This window comes from Myxozyma melibiosi (genome assembly GCF_037950935.1).
Source record: "Myxozyma melibiosi strain Phaff 52-87 chromosome Unknown BZA70scaffold_6, whole genome shotgun sequence".
In the NCBI taxonomy this organism is placed as follows: Eukaryota; Fungi; Ascomycota; class Lipomycetes; order Lipomycetales; family Lipomycetaceae; genus Myxozyma; species Myxozyma melibiosi.
Window position 1 is genome coordinate 266,337 of NW_027042920.1, and position 14,048 is coordinate 280,384.

General features: G+C 54.9%; 4 protein-coding genes across 4 annotated transcripts; 2 read left to right on the forward strand and 2 right to left on the reverse strand.

The window, feature by feature from the left end:
• Positions 1-587: 587 nt before the first annotated feature.
• On the forward strand, positions 588-3,236 carry BZA70DRAFT_238663 (CASP C terminal-domain-containing protein; the record flags this gene model as incomplete). Its single annotated transcript, XM_064910455.1, has 4 exons — positions 588-1,014; positions 1,092-1,936; positions 1,989-2,287; positions 2,387-3,236. The coding sequence occupies 4 exons, from the start codon at positions 588-590 to the stop codon at positions 3,234-3,236; spliced, it is 2,421 nt and encodes an 806-aa protein (XP_064768058.1).
• Positions 3,237-3,379: 143 nt separating this feature from the next.
• BZA70DRAFT_169030 (uncharacterized protein) lies at positions 3,380-5,329 on the reverse strand. The gene is made up of 4 exons (XM_064909856.1): positions 5,088-5,329; positions 4,023-4,998; positions 3,623-3,960; positions 3,380-3,557 (listed from the first exon to the last, which is right to left on the reverse strand). The coding sequence occupies exons 2-4, from the start codon at positions 4,995-4,997 to the stop codon at positions 3,524-3,526; spliced, it is 1,347 nt and encodes a 448-aa protein (XP_064768059.1). The 5' UTR covers position 4,998; positions 5,088-5,329; the 3' UTR covers positions 3,380-3,523.
• Positions 5,330-5,827: 498 nt separating this feature from the next.
• Positions 5,828-7,300, forward strand: BZA70DRAFT_278899 (origin recognition complex, subunit 2). Its single transcript, XM_064912679.1, has one exon. The coding sequence runs from the start codon at positions 6,042-6,044 to the stop codon at positions 7,272-7,274; it is 1,233 nt and encodes a 410-aa protein (XP_064768060.1). The 5' UTR covers positions 5,828-6,041; the 3' UTR covers positions 7,275-7,300.
• BZA70DRAFT_248184 (uncharacterized protein) lies at positions 7,301-13,232 on the reverse strand. The gene is made up of 6 exons (XM_064910662.1): positions 12,907-13,232; positions 12,269-12,755; positions 11,774-12,207; positions 10,400-11,719; positions 9,542-10,345; positions 7,301-9,480 (listed from the first exon to the last, which is right to left on the reverse strand). The coding sequence occupies exons 1-6, from the start codon at positions 12,972-12,974 to the stop codon at positions 7,614-7,616; spliced, it is 4,980 nt and encodes a 1,659-aa protein (XP_064768061.1). The 5' UTR covers positions 12,975-13,232; the 3' UTR covers positions 7,301-7,613.
• Between the last annotated feature and the right edge of the window lie 816 nt (positions 13,233-14,048).

Below are 14,048 nucleotides of genomic sequence, written 5' to 3' on the forward strand. Positions count from 1 at the left end.
TGTTGGAATCGCGGTTAGTGGTGGACGAGAGCAGAGAGGAGGCTGTTTGCGAGCTGATTGCGCAGTCCAGAGACGCAATCACAAGCCAAATCCGACGAAGAACACAAAAACAAAGAGAAAGACATACGACCACTCATTTCTACAACAGAGAAATAGCAAACAAAGAAAGATACGAAAAGTAAACAGAAACCGGGAACTGCGTCTGGTCGGTCGAGAAGAGTCAAGGTCGCGGTGGAGCGCTGAGCGCAGTGGCCGCCTGGTCTCGAGGGCAAGGGCTTTGTGACTGCTGATACCGCGGTTTACTATGGTGGATGCGCGTACCCGCAGCAAAAGGACACCTCACTGAGGACGTGAGGCTGAGCACGCAGCGCAGTGATGCTGCGCACGCATTCACACGCGGCCCTCAGCTGCTGACATGCGCGCCCCTCCACAACCTCAGACCCAGCTGCTCGCGAGAAAGCAGCAGCAGCAGCAGCAGCACCGAATCCCCCGGCACGCAGACTGTTGAGCTCCATCGCGTCCTCCGCATTCGCCTGCAGCAGTCCACGGGTGCCGGAACTCCACCGAGCATCAAACCAGAGACAACAATGGCCGAGAACGAAGCTGATCCAGTCGAGGACGCTGCGTCGGCGCCTAAGGCACCTCCTGCGACTCCCTCCTCGCCTGCACCATTCAGGTCCTCGCCGCCAGCAACGCCCGAGCCTGCTCCTGTTGCCAATTCAGCCGCCGCGCAGGAATCTAAATTAGCGGCGTCGACAAAGCCAAAGGGATCGGCATTGACGTCGTCGACTCTGACGCTGGAGGAGCGCAAGACCCCGTTCGAGCAGGCACTCAAGGCATGGAGTGACATCAACTTGACCGAGCTGCAGAAACAGCTCGATAGTCAGGGCCTCGAGATTGTCGAAAACCAAAAGGTGTCGGTCGTGGGACGAAAGGAACTTGCGTCCAAGACCAAAGAGTTTCGAAAACTGCCAGACGATGCAAAGCTCACTGAAATCAAGAGTCTGCTCAAGGGTAGGTCGACACTGCTTATTCTCAGTCCTTAACTTAGATTACCACACATGCTAACAGCTTTATTGCAATTGTCTCAGCCTACCAATTGGAAATCGACAATCTCACCAAACGTGGAAAAGCCGCCGAAAATGCTTTCCTCAACACCTACCGAGTGCTCGCCGAGGCTCCTGATCCGTACCCTCTCCTAGAGGCCACCCTAGATTCGCTGATGGCCGGCGACGAGGCCGCCGCGCTATCGACAGAGAACGCCAGGCTGAAGTCACAGCTCGCTCGCTACGCAGACTACGACGAATTGAAGGCCAAGATCGCCGAGACGGAGCAGAAAGTGATCGACGTGTCTGCTCAAAAAGTGTCGGCCAAGGAAGCAGAGCTGCGTGCGCTACTGGACGAGAAGGAGAGAAATTGGAAACTGCGGGAGGAGGATCTCACTCGTCAGGCGCAAGAGGCTCGCGAGCAGGTCCGTGAAATGCGAGCCACTCACGCTGTCACTGAAGCCCGTCTAGTCCAACACGAGCAGAAACTGGATGAAGGCGTTGCGGGCAGATTCGCTGAAGCCGAGTTGATCGCCGCCGATCTGGAACGCGTGAACCTGCGCGCCCTGCAAACCGAGCGTCGGAACCTCGAACTTCGACAAGAGCTGGAGAAGTTGAAATCCACGATGGGCCAGGGTGGCGGATCGGAAGAAGAGAGGGCGGAATGGAAGCAGAAGATCGACGATCTGCGCAGCGAGAACGCCGCGCTTGGTCGGAAGATTGACGCGCTCAGGGAAGAGGCCAAGACGGCCTCTGATATGGAGGCGAGAACTCGCAGGATGCTAGAGAGAGATAATGCCCGAAAGACTGAGGAGGTTGAGGGACTCCGAAAGAGATTGAAGAGTATGGCTGACTACGACGACATCAAGCGTGAGCTTGACATTCTAAAGGTAGGCTGTATCCCCACTTTTTTGAAATCAGGTCAGAGCTAACAATTAGCAGTACGTCGAGTTCTCAGCCGAGGCCGAAGATGATGGCGACCAGTGGGCTACCGAGTCCAAGCCTGACGCGCACGAGGAGAGTTTAGAGCAGCTGTTGCTTTCCCGAAACAAAAAGTTGAACGCAGAACTTACCACGCTTCGCGTTGCACACAACGATGCCACGAAACGTCTCGCGGCGGTCGAAGCAGACCTGTCGTCGACAAAGACCTCTCTAGAGCAGAGCCAGCACCTGAACAGAAAGCTGGAGGAAGACTTGACGTCTCTGCACGAATCGACGACCGGCCTGAATTCAGGGGCGATGTCGGTCGCCTCTTTTGCACAGTCTCGACGATCGGGACATACCGGCGGCGCCGACACGGCCTCACTGCTCGGAAGCTCTCTGCGCGCGGGCTTGACGAGTATTGTTCCCGGAGGAGCCGACGACGACGTACGATCACAGGTCGGCGGCAGCGGCGCGATCACTCCCGGCGGTCGCTCGTTAGATCAGCATGTGGCCGATCTCACGATCCTGCCAATCATCACACAGCAGCGCGATCGGTTCCGCGCGCGCAACGCGGAGCTAGAGCAGGAGCTCAGATCTGAATACAGTCGGATTTCGGAGCTGCGGTCGCAGATCGAGCGGTTGCAGAAAGATAACGTCGCGCTGTATGAAAAGACACGGTATCTGTCGACCTACAGAAGCAATTCTGCCGCGCAGGTCAACGCTGGTATCGACGAATCGAGCTCGTACGGACGTGATTACGCAGAACATATCTCTCCCTTTGCGCAGTTCCGGGGCCGCGAGCAGGAACGGGCGTTGTCGCGCATGGGACCGCTCGAGCGCGTGATCTACGGACTGACGCGAGTTGTGCTCGCAAACAAGACGTCGCGCAATATGTTTTTCTCTTACCTGGCCGGCCTGCATCTGTTCCTGATGGGCACGATCTGGTATCTCGCCCTGGGCGAAGTCGGCAAGCACGACAACATCACCGACGCGCCGCCGTCGCGGGCGGGCGAGGTAGAGAGCGGGAAGAGCATGGTTCTGAGCGAGCCGGTCGAGGCGGCGATAGTGGGCCAAGACAGCCCGGTCCAGCAGCAGGAAGCGGTTGCGGGAGCGATTGTCGCGGCAGTGCAGGCCACGGCTGCTGCTGCTGCGACTGCCACCGCGCAGGTTGCGCAGGCGGTTGCTACTGTTGTCAGTGGCGGCGGGGCTGCGGGCGAGTTTGGCGCGGCTGATCCTGAGGGTGAGACTACGCCTACGATGCCATAAGTTACTACAAACGCACAACACACAAGCCAAGCTCTTGATCTTCCCAAAATTGGAGCGATACGGAAGGTATCGCAAAGTTATAAATGAACCGCCATGAATCCGCGACAAAATTTTCGACAAGCGATATGTACAGCTCATTTGTTTGAACATCCTGTACATCTATCTATACGAAAAAACACAATATAATATATATAACCATAGTTTTAGAGACGTTGAGTAAATACAAAGCACGTCTTTTATCTATTGCATTACATCGTTCTGGTAAATTACATAGGACTTGATGAGGACTATGATCGGTAATCGCCGTTGATAGTCACATACCTGTAGTAAGAACGCCAAGTTAGCAAAAAAAACATAACTGGTAAAAACGACAAGGATCTACTCACTCATGCGACAGATCGCAAGTCCAGAACCGAGCCGATTTACCCCCTCCAGTGCCGAGCGTGACGGTAATAGTCAGCTCCTCGTTCGCCAAAATCTCAGACGCGCGAGCCTCGTCTACGTTCTCGGGCTCGCCATTGACGAGCAACTTGAGCGGCGCGGAGCCGTCGGCGGGAACGAAGGAGACGCTTGTTTTGTCGGGGTTGACGTTCACGTCCGAGTAGCCGATGGCGCAGGTGATGCGGCCCCAGTTTGCGTCTTCGCCGTAAAGCGCGGTTTTCACGAGCGAGGAGGTGGCGATTGTTGAGGCGACTTTCTTTGCGTCTTGGAAGGATTCCGCGTCCTAGATGTCGTTAGTTAGACTTTCTCTTAAGGAGATATGTATGGAGTAGGGGAGGTAGGTACCTCGACATTGATGGTGACAAACTTGGTAGCGCCCTCGCCATCGCGAACAATCAACTGCGCGAGATTCTCCGAAAACTCAGTAATCTCCTTCTTCAAAACCTCGTACCCCGCAGACCCAACATCGATAGTCTCGCCCCCCGCCGCACCATTCGCGAGCGCGGCGATCGTGTCGTTCGTAGACATATCGCCGTCGACCGAGATCGAGTTGAAACTGCGCTCGACCGCGTACTTGAGGATCGTGCGCAGGGCGGTCGGCGCGACGGGCGCGTCGGTGACGAAGAAGCCGAGCATGGTCGCCATGTTGGGATGGATCATGCCAGCGCCTTTCGCCAGGCCTGCGATCCGGTACTTATTATCCCCGACGGTGAACTCGGTCGACATCAGTTTCGGGAACGTGTCGGTCGTGCAGATTGCTTTGGCGGCCGCCATCCACGAGTCGTGGTCGCTGCCTGCAACCTCCACACCGGCAGGCACGCCGTCGAGGATCTTCTTGAGCGGCAGACGCTGGCCGATCACGCCGGTCGACATCACCAACGTCTTACTCTCGCCCGCCGCCGGCGCGCTCTTCAGCACCGCCTCGTCAACCGCCGAACTCATCGCCCACGCGTCCTCGATCCCGCCTTGTCCCGTGACCGCGTTCGCGCAGCCGCTGTTGACGATGATTCCCGTGATCCCAGACCCTTCGCACGAGTCAAGGATGATCTTCGACACCTGCACCGGCGCGGCCTTGAACACATTCGTCGTGAACACCGCGGCGGCAGAGCACGGCTTGGCAGAGTACAGCAGCGCGAGATCGAGTTGCTTGGGATCTTTCTTCACGCCGACGTAGGTGCCGCTCACGGTGAAGCCTTGCGGGTAGGTGCCTGATGTGGCGATGAAGCGGGTTTTGTCGGGAACCACCCGCTTGCGGCCGGTGCTGTAGGCACGGGCGGTCACCGTTCTCACGATACTGGCGAGGATCACTTTCCGAGCCATACTACACCACACAGCAATTAGCACCTGAACATACTCTGTACAAACTACAAAAAACAAACACAGTCAAAAGTCCAATTGCTCGAGCAATACCTTTTCAAACCAACGATATCTGTCGATTCAACAGAATTTCAGGGGATTTCTATTTGTTTTGCTTTTGGGCGAAAAGATGAGCAAGAGAACAATATGGTAATTTGACCCTAACCTTGGTCGAGGCCCAAGAGAGCAGATTCTCCGAGTTTTTTGAGCAGGTTTTCCAAGTAGAGATTATATCTGAGGATTAGTTACTATAAAATGACTATATAAGAACATGTATTATAGTATGAGAACAGGAATTGAGTCGCGGTGCAGGCTGCAGGCTGCTGAGAAGCCGAACAGGAAGAAGCGGTGAACGCGTGAGTGAATCCAGGGGTAAAACCAACTAAAATCTCAACGCGTCTAAATTGAAACTCGAGCAACCGGTTCTTCATGAAGTAAACCCCAGCACGTTCCCATTCTCAGCCAGACAAAGCTCTTATTCTTTCTTTTTGGCTTTGTACGTGCTCTTGTTTTGCGATTGCGGTCTGAGGAGCACACGATATGCTGCTGAAGACGCAGTTGCTGGCTGTGAAGTATGGCGCGGAGGAGAAGAACGGTGGGAGCCGAGATGGAGGTGGGGAGAGTGAGTCTGAGGAATATGAGGATGTTGAGGAGGGGGTTGATGATATAGCTGAGGAGAGCGGTGGTGATGATGATGAGGATGGGGATGAGGACGAAGATGAAGAGGAGGAAGAAGAGGAGGAAGATGCGAACGACAACGACGACATCCAACGACAAAGCAGTGACGAGGAAGTAGATGAAGATCCAGAAGACGAAGCCAACAACCATGAAGACAACAGCGACGACGAAGATGAAGTTGAACACGAAGATGAAGCAGACATACCACCCGCCGGACCCACAGAGAAAGCAACTGAAGCGGCAGATAACACCCCACAAAGCCAACCCGCGACCGCTCCACAAAACGAACTCTCCGACCCCGATCTCCGAGACGAAGAAAACGAGCGGATAATGGACATGATCGAAGAGCTGCAGACGCCAGCGAAACGGCGCAGACTGGAAAAGGGAATAATCGCCACCACCTCCCGGCGTCAAAAGAAAGAGGTTGCAGAGTTTGTCAAGACCGCCACGCTCGACGGCGCAGATGGGTACTTTGACCAGCACGCGCAAAAGCCAGCGCTGTCGACCCACTCGCTTTCGAAACTTCCCGCGATATCGGCGCAGGAGTACGTGCTCGCGGTCAAGCAAGCCGATCTGGCGTTCGAAGAGCAGCGCGAGATCATTGCGCAGGCGCACGAAAATATATTCTCGCAGCTCGCGTTCGAGCTGTCGCAGGGGTTCAACCTCATCCTGCACGGCCTGGGATCGAAGCGCGAGCTGGTGATGGACTTTGTGGATGAGTACCTGGACGACGTCGATATCCTGGTCGTCAACGGGTACAACCCGTCCACCACGATCCGCGAGGTACTTGCCTCCGCGGCGCCGTTCCTGGTCGACGATTCCAAGCTCGCGAACGCGCTTCCAAAAGCACCGTCCGAGGCTCTCGCGGTCATCATGAATAGCTCATCAATCACGACACCGTTTCCCTACACTTCCTACCGCCCCAAACTCGTCATCGTGATCCACAACATCGACGGCGACCCCTTCCGCAACAGCAAAACCCAAGCAATCCTATCCCAACTCGCGACCCACAGCGCCGTCAGCATGCTCGCCACCGTCGACCACGTCAACGCGCCTATGCTGTGGGACTCGGCCAAGTTATCGTCGTTCAGGTTTATCTGGCACGACGCGACCACGTTCGCGTCCTACACCGTCGAAACCTCGTTCGAAGACCCGCTCTTGCTCGGCGGCGGCTCGGGTGCGGCCGCGGCTACAAACTCGGCTACGCAGGGCTCGGGAATCAGATTCGTGCTTGAGAGCTTGACTTCCAACGCCCGTGGCTTGTACCGCGTCTTGATCTCCAACCAACTACAAGCGATCGAAGACAGCGCCGCCGACCCTTCTTCTTCTTCTGCAGCAGCGGGTCCAGCCAGATTCGGCATCGAGTCAAAGATCTTGTATCAGCAATGCTCGGAGGAATTCATTGTCACCAACGAACTTAACTTCCGAACCATGCTGACGGAGTTTTACGAGCACGAGATGCTGGTCTCGACGAAAGATCAGCTGGGGACAGAGGTTATTTACTCGCCGTTCGATAAGGAGACTTTAGAGAGGTTGCTGGAGGATGATATTCTCAATCAATAAGAGGGTGTATGAATATGAAGTGGGTTTGAGAAGATTGCTTGTATTGTATTATAGAACAAAAATGATGACATGCACTGATTTTGTAGTCAAGTGTATACAGATATATACCCAACAGGTACCAAAATATTACTCAAAAAACATAGATTTTTATAGAAGCCAAAAGTTAAAACACAGAGATATGACAACAAGAAGCTGGGCAGTACGGCAAACGATTATATAACAAGCTGCCCAGATCATAGCAGGAACAAAGCAAAGCAGAACAAGAGAGAATGATGTGAGATGAATGCTTTTTTCTCCCGCTTGCTGGATTTTCGAGGCGCCAGCGAGCAAAGGAGCTTACTAGTCGCTCACAGCCGAGTCGCGAGCAGCCTGGTCCGCAAAAGCCTTAGCCGCCAACTCCTCGAGCTGCTCCAACTCTCCACTGTTCTCGCACATGCTTCGGAAGATCGAATCCGGCGTCTGCAGCAACGTATGCGGCTTGGCGTACTCCTTCACCATACCCGCGTCAAGCACGAGGATCATATCGTAATCGATGATCGAGCGCAGTCGGTGCGCGATCGTGATGATGGTCGTATCCGCAAACTCCTCCCGGATCGTTTCCTGGATCTGCGCGTCGGTGTTGTAGTCGATCGACGCGGTCGCTTCGTCGAGCAAGATCACCTTTGGCGAGCGCAGAAGCGAGCGCGCAAGACACATCAGCTGCCGCTGGCCCTGCGACAGGTTGCCGCCGCCCTCGGTGACCGGGTTGCTGAGGTCGTAGAACGGGTTCACGCGCCGCTTGTGCCGCTCGGTGACGCTCAGCGAGGACGCGTCGCCGACGGTCGGGATCGCGTCGATCAGATGCACACGCAGCAGGGATCGGAACACGTCCTCGTCGCTGTACGCGTCGAACGGGTCCAGGTTCGAACGGATGGTCCCGCTGAAGAGCGTCGGGTCCTGCGGAATGATTGTGATCGACGACCGGAGATCGTACAGACCGAGTTTGGCGATGTCGATTCCGTCAATGACGATACCACCGGTCTCGGCTTCCAGGAAGCGGAAGAACGCCGACGCGATAGTGGACTTGCCTGCTCCGGTGCGGCCGACAATGCCGATCTTGTTGGTCGGCTTGACCTCGAAGGTGACGTCCTTGATGACCTTTGGCAGGCCGGGAGCGTAGCGGAGAGAGAGGTTCTTGACGCTGATGGCACCCTTGCTTGGCCAGCCGGCCGGAGGTCTGTAGTCGGGGTTGATCTCTGCCGGTTCCTGGTCGATGTACATGTACTCGTCAATGCGCTCGACAGAGTTCATGTTCATCTCGTTCATGGCGTAAAGCCAGACAAACCACAACAGACTGTCTGTGAACATGACCGCGTACGTGAGCGACAAACCCGCCAGCCCGCTATCGATCTTCCCGACCGACAAGACAACAAAGATTCCCGCGATAAACGACACAAGACTGCCCGCGACATCGACGCGGAAACTCATCCATCGGTTGCACGCCCACACGGACCAGAACGGGCGGTTGTTGTTGTCGATGCGTTCCTCGTTCTCCTTCAGGAATCTGTCTTCGTAGCCGTACGCGCGGATCGTCGTGACTCCGGTTAGAGTCTCGCCAAAGTGCTGGTAGATGGGCGAGCGAGTGACGGCATCCATACGCTTGAGCTCGCGAGACGGAGCCAAGAAGAAAGTGACAATGAGGTAGAAGAGCAGGCCGATGAACAGAGCACCAAACAAAAACATCGGCATGATCAGCGAGACGATTACGACGATGACAGCAATGTTAAGCACAGCGTGCGCCAAACTGACAAACACGGGCGCGATTTCCTGATCGGTGATTTCCATATCCTTTGAGAATCGATTCATAATACGACCGATCGGCGTAGCGTCAAAGAAGCGCGGCTTAGCACGCATGATCCGCATAAGCAATTTCTCAAACAAATGCTTCGACGCATGCAGCGATCCCACAAAGACAATCGCCTCGCGAAGAAAGCACATGATCAGGTACGCAATCGTGTACAGGCCGTACACGCCCAGGTAGAACTTTGTGGACCGGCCGCCAATGTCGGTGATGGCCATCTCGCGGAAGGAAACGACCTGGTCGCGAACGCTGGCTGCCTTGTTTGCACCGGCAGACATCAGCGTCATGACTGGGATGTTGATTCCGTTCTTGGCCACGGATTGGATACCGGCACCGACAGCTTCGGGAGATGGCATATTTGCCGCCCTATCAGAATAGTGTCAGTCAAGGAAGATAAAAAAATAAATTAGAAGAACATGGGACCTACCAAACGCGAATCCACCACGACTGACCGACGTTGAGATATTGAAACACAGCAAAAGCAGCGGCGGTAATAAGCCAGAACTTGTAGTTTCCAAGCGCCTTCAAGTAAATAAAGTACACAGACCACTTGACCGTACCAGTCTGCTGCGACTCCGCCAGCACAAGCTTATACTTCTTCTTATCCTTACCAGGCACAGGCACGCCCGCGCCCTCCATATTCGCCACAACCGCCTCGGCTTCAACCTCAGCCTCGACCTCGACCGCGGCCGCGATATCGACCTGCTTCTTCAGGTCCGCGACGGACTGCGAGCGCGAGACGGAGCGCGAGCCGGCTTTGCTGGCAGATGCGCGGATGAGCTCGTCGTCGCCTAGGAGGCCAGAGTCGACGATCTCTTGGGGACCGCCCTGCATGACGACAGAGCCCTTCTCGAGACAGATGACGTGGCTTGCTCCGGAAAGAGTCAGCGCGACGTTGTGGGAGACCAGGATGACGGTACGACCGACCATCATGGGACCGGTGATACAGTTCTCGTAAATCCAGACGGCGGTGTGGGAGTCGACGGCACTAAGACAGTCGTCGAGAAGGAGATGCTTGGCGGGCGAGTAGAGCGCGCGAGCGAGCGAGATACGCTGCTTCTGTCCGCCGGACAGAGCGATACCGCGCTCACCGACCTCGGTCTCGTCGCCGCCTTCGAGGATCTCAAAGTCACGCTTGAGTCCGCAGGCCTCGACGACGGCAGTGTAGCGGCTCTCGTGGAACTCGTTGCCGAATGTAATGTTGTTCCTGACAGTGTCGTTCAGAAGCCACCTGTGAATTAAATAATTAGCCTGAGGTTTATAGAGGAAATGTAGTGTAACTTACGCTTGCTGAGCACAGTAGGCAACCGACTCGGACAATCCAGTCTCACGATCGACAGCAGCCTCGTCACCAAACTTAGTAACACCAGGCAAGAAGACGTTTCCACTAAGCAGCTTCATCTCTCCGAGCAAAGCCATCAAGAGCGACGTCTTGCCGGATCCGGTAGGTCCGATAACCAAGTTGAGCTTGCCCATCTCAAAGCTGATGTTCAAGTTCTCGAGCTTGAACTCGTGCGCGTTCGCGGCGTTGCCCCACGAAAAAGTCGCGTTTTCAAAGCCGATAAAGGAGGCGGTGCCGTTCGGCTTGCTCTTGAGTTGGTCGTACTTGTCGGTCTCGGCTTCTTGCAAGAACTCGCTGATGCGCTCGATCGAGGTCTTGGACTGGAGCATGTTTGTAAACATCTCTGCGAGCTGGTCGAGAGGGATGCGCATGAGGTTGAAGAGAGCAAGAGCACTGAATGCGATGGGGGTCGACATGGAGTGTCCGAGAACAAGGGTGTAGAAGCCAAAGGTGACGAGGGTGATGAGGATAGGAGCGCCGTACCAGACGATGGACGAACCAGCCCAGATGAGGAAACGCCTGTAAAGCATCTTCATCTCGTCCTTGCGGGCTTCGTTGACGGTGTCGTAGAAACGGGCTTCCCAGGCAAAGTACTTGATAATCTTGATACTGTTGAGAACCTCGTTGGTCTTGTGCACGCGCTTGTCGGTCATCTTCATGAGATCGGCCTGAGCCTCGCCAAAGATCTTGGAGATCCACAGGTGGACCGGCAGAAGAGAGATCAGCATGGCTGCACCAGCGATAGCACTGACGCCCAAAGTCCGGTAGAGCAAAGCCAGAGAAAGGAAGATCATGACAATGCCGCCGGTCAAGAAGTGAAGGTAGGCGACGACCTCGCCGACCTTGAAGGCATCGACAGCCATCAAGTTGATGATACCACCGATATCGGTCTCCTCGGTCTCCTCAGAAGTCGTACCATCCTCGTTCTTCTCCGAGGTGATTGCACCAGCCTTGCGTCTGAGTGCCTTGGCGTACAACTCACCGATAACGATAGCACGGATGCGGATACAGATCTGGCGGCCGTTCCAGAGCGCCTGGCCGTTACCCATCGCGTTCAAGAAAGAGGAAAGAAGAAGGAGGAAGATGTAGAGCCAGGCGACGTTGCGAGGGGTGGCCTCGGGATCCTCGACGTATTCGAGAATGACGCGCACGACGATACTCGGGACGAAAGCAAAGAGCGAGTGGAAGCACGACCAGCTGACGGCAAGGATGAGCTCGTACTTGAAGTAGCGCAGCAGACTGATGACGAACGAAGCGGTTTTCCTAAACAGATGTCAGTGACTATACTACTTTCTATCAAAGACCATGGGGACTTACAGCTCCTTACGGAAACCCTTCAAGATGTTGGTCGAGCGATCGCCCTCGCGCAAATCCCAGACATCCTCGATCGTCAAGATCTTGTTGTATCCCTTCCAGATAATCGGACCGACCCACTCGAACGACATCTTTGACGCGATCGACGCGAGCGGCTCGAGGTTGGGATCGTAGCCATGTCTGGACTCGATGACGATCGGCTTGCTGGAGGTGTTCATGTTGAGACCAAAGATGAGCAAGATGGTGGTGAGGATGAAGTCAATGGCAGAGGAGTAGTCGATGATCCAGTTGCTCGGGTGGATTACGGCGGATCGGAAGGTGAAGGCGGCCTCGGTCCAGGCGTAGATGTACAGAAAGATGATGTGGGCCCAGATATGCGAGGGGACGAAATCAACCGACTTGGACAAACGGAGGTTTACGAGGAAAAGCGTGTAGACCTGTTCAGCAATGTTAGAGATTGAGTAGGAGGGGTTTCATAGTGATAGGAAGAGTGGATACCCAGAAAAGACTGCCGATAAGCGCACGAAGGCCGTAATGCTCCCAATCCTCACGAGCGGGGCGGTACCACAAGAGACTGGCGATGGCGAGGATATGAAGGGAGATTTCACAGAAAAGAACGAATTCCTCGGATGCGATGCGCAGACCGCTGCCGCGAGGGTTGACAATCATGACCTTGTGATCATCTTCGTCGGCGATGAAATCATGGTTCGGCTCGTCGCCGTCGACGTCGTTGTAGTTGATGCGACTCGGGTCCGCGGTCGCGAGTCGGTAGATCTGGTAATCCTCTGCGTCCTCGTCGTCTTCGAGAAGAGCAGAGTCGGGACCTTCGTCGGATCTGTAGAAGGGATTGTGACGATCGTCGTCGTCGACGGTCTGGTAGGCGCCGGGCCGGCTGCTTTTATCCCACCAGGTCCAGATGGTGTCGGAGAAGAGGAAGGCAGCGGAGAGAGCTACGGCGGCTAGAGGGAAGAGGATTTGGAAGTATCTGGAGGAATTGTTAGGAGAGGCTCGAGTCGGGCAGATGAGAATTAGGCTATCTGTGGAAGTGCGCGCGCGACCACCTGCTGTGGAGACGAAGCGCGCAATTCAGGGCCAAAAAAGAGACACAAGAAGATAAAGATAAGGAGAAGGAATACTTTTGTCTAAAACATTGATTGAAGTCGTCGACGACCCAGATGGGGGAGGGGCACTGCAGAGCGTCCATGAGGACGAGTGCGACTGATAAGCGGGATAAGACAGGAAGAGATTAGGGTGAGTCGACGTCAGGAACCAGTAGGCCGGGAGGGAAGAGCGGGAGAGGAGAGGAGAGAGGGGACCGAGCAGGACTCAAGCTCAATTCTGCGAGGTCAAAGAAGAGACCGAGCAGAGGAGAGGAGTAGAGCGGGTTGGAGGAGGAGGAGGAGGAGGAGGAGGAGAGGATGGAAATCAAAGGCCTCGGAGGGAATTGAGTATTTGAGTGAGGGCCGTGGCTTGCGAGCAGGTTGGGTCCGGGTTCGGAATTAGGTTGGCTTCCCACGGGCCACGAGCAGGTTCAGCAGAGCGATAGCAAATACAAGAGGATGTGGTTAGTTGCAGACAGACCAACTTGGCTTTGGTCGAGGTCGAGGTCGAGGTCGAAGGGCTTGTGCACAGTATATTGCTCGGGGTGGTGGAGAGAGCAAGAGCACACAGCTATGGCCGCGGGTGGTTTAATCTACGAGCAAGGTCCAGGAGGTCTGTTCAGATTAGTTGATACTGTTTCTTCTTTCCTGTCTTTTCTTAACATCTTCACGATTGCGACTCATTCACAACAGTCTCTCAGCAGTCGACATGGTGGAGCAGATGATGATTTACCGGCGGAAGGCAGAGAGAGGAAGGAGTACGGCAGCTAACAGTAGTTAAGAGCCGTACCTGGTTCCAGTTATCTATCGCGCGCAGGCCGCCTGATAACAGCCAGGAGCACTTTGACCAGCCATCCCATAACCAACCAACGCGGTTCTAATTCAAACTGCGAAGAGATTGCAGTGCTCTGTGCAGTGGATAAAGAGAATGTTGTTAAGCGACGGGGTCTTCTCTTGTTCATCTTCATCGTATAATCTATCATCATCCACATTTATACAGTCTCATGACTCTGACTCTGAATCTCTTCCAAGAAATGTCCGTTTACAGACCGGCAACTTCTCAAAACAGCTACTGAAGAAGGGCCGGGTCAGGCACCTCCTGCTGCGACCCGGATTCTCGCTCGAGTTGTTCATTGAGCTCTTGAATCTTGAACTCTTCGTGAGCTTATTCGGTCGAT

Bases quoted from the DNA above. Each gene is read 5' to 3' on its own strand.
- BZA70DRAFT_169030 (XM_064909856.1), bottom strand. From the start codon at position 4,997: ATGGCTCGGAAAGTGATCCTCGCCAGTATCGTGAGAACGGTGACCGCC. The intron at 3,961-4,022 runs GTACCTACCTCC...AACGACATCTAG, and splicing joins TTGTCACCATCAATGTCGAG to GACGCGGAATCCTTCCAAGA. The intron at 3,558-3,622 runs GTGAGTAGATCC...TTCTTACTACAG, and splicing joins ACTTGCGATCTGTCGCATGA to GTATGTGACTATCAACGGCG.
- BZA70DRAFT_278899 (XM_064912679.1), top strand. From the start codon at position 6,042: ATGGACATGATCGAAGAGCTGCAGACGCCAGCGAAACGGCGCAGACTG.
- BZA70DRAFT_248184 (XM_064910662.1), bottom strand. From the start codon at position 12,974: ATGGACGCTCTGCAGTGCCCCTCCCCCATCTGGGTCGTCGACGACTTC. The intron at 12,756-12,906 runs GTATTCCTTCTC...CAATTCCTCCAG, and splicing joins AATCAATGTTTTAGACAAAA to ATACTTCCAAATCCTCTTCC. The intron at 11,720-11,773 runs GTAAGTCCCCAT...ACATCTGTTTAG, and splicing joins AAGGGTTTCCGTAAGGAGCT to GAAAACCGCTTCGTTCGTCA.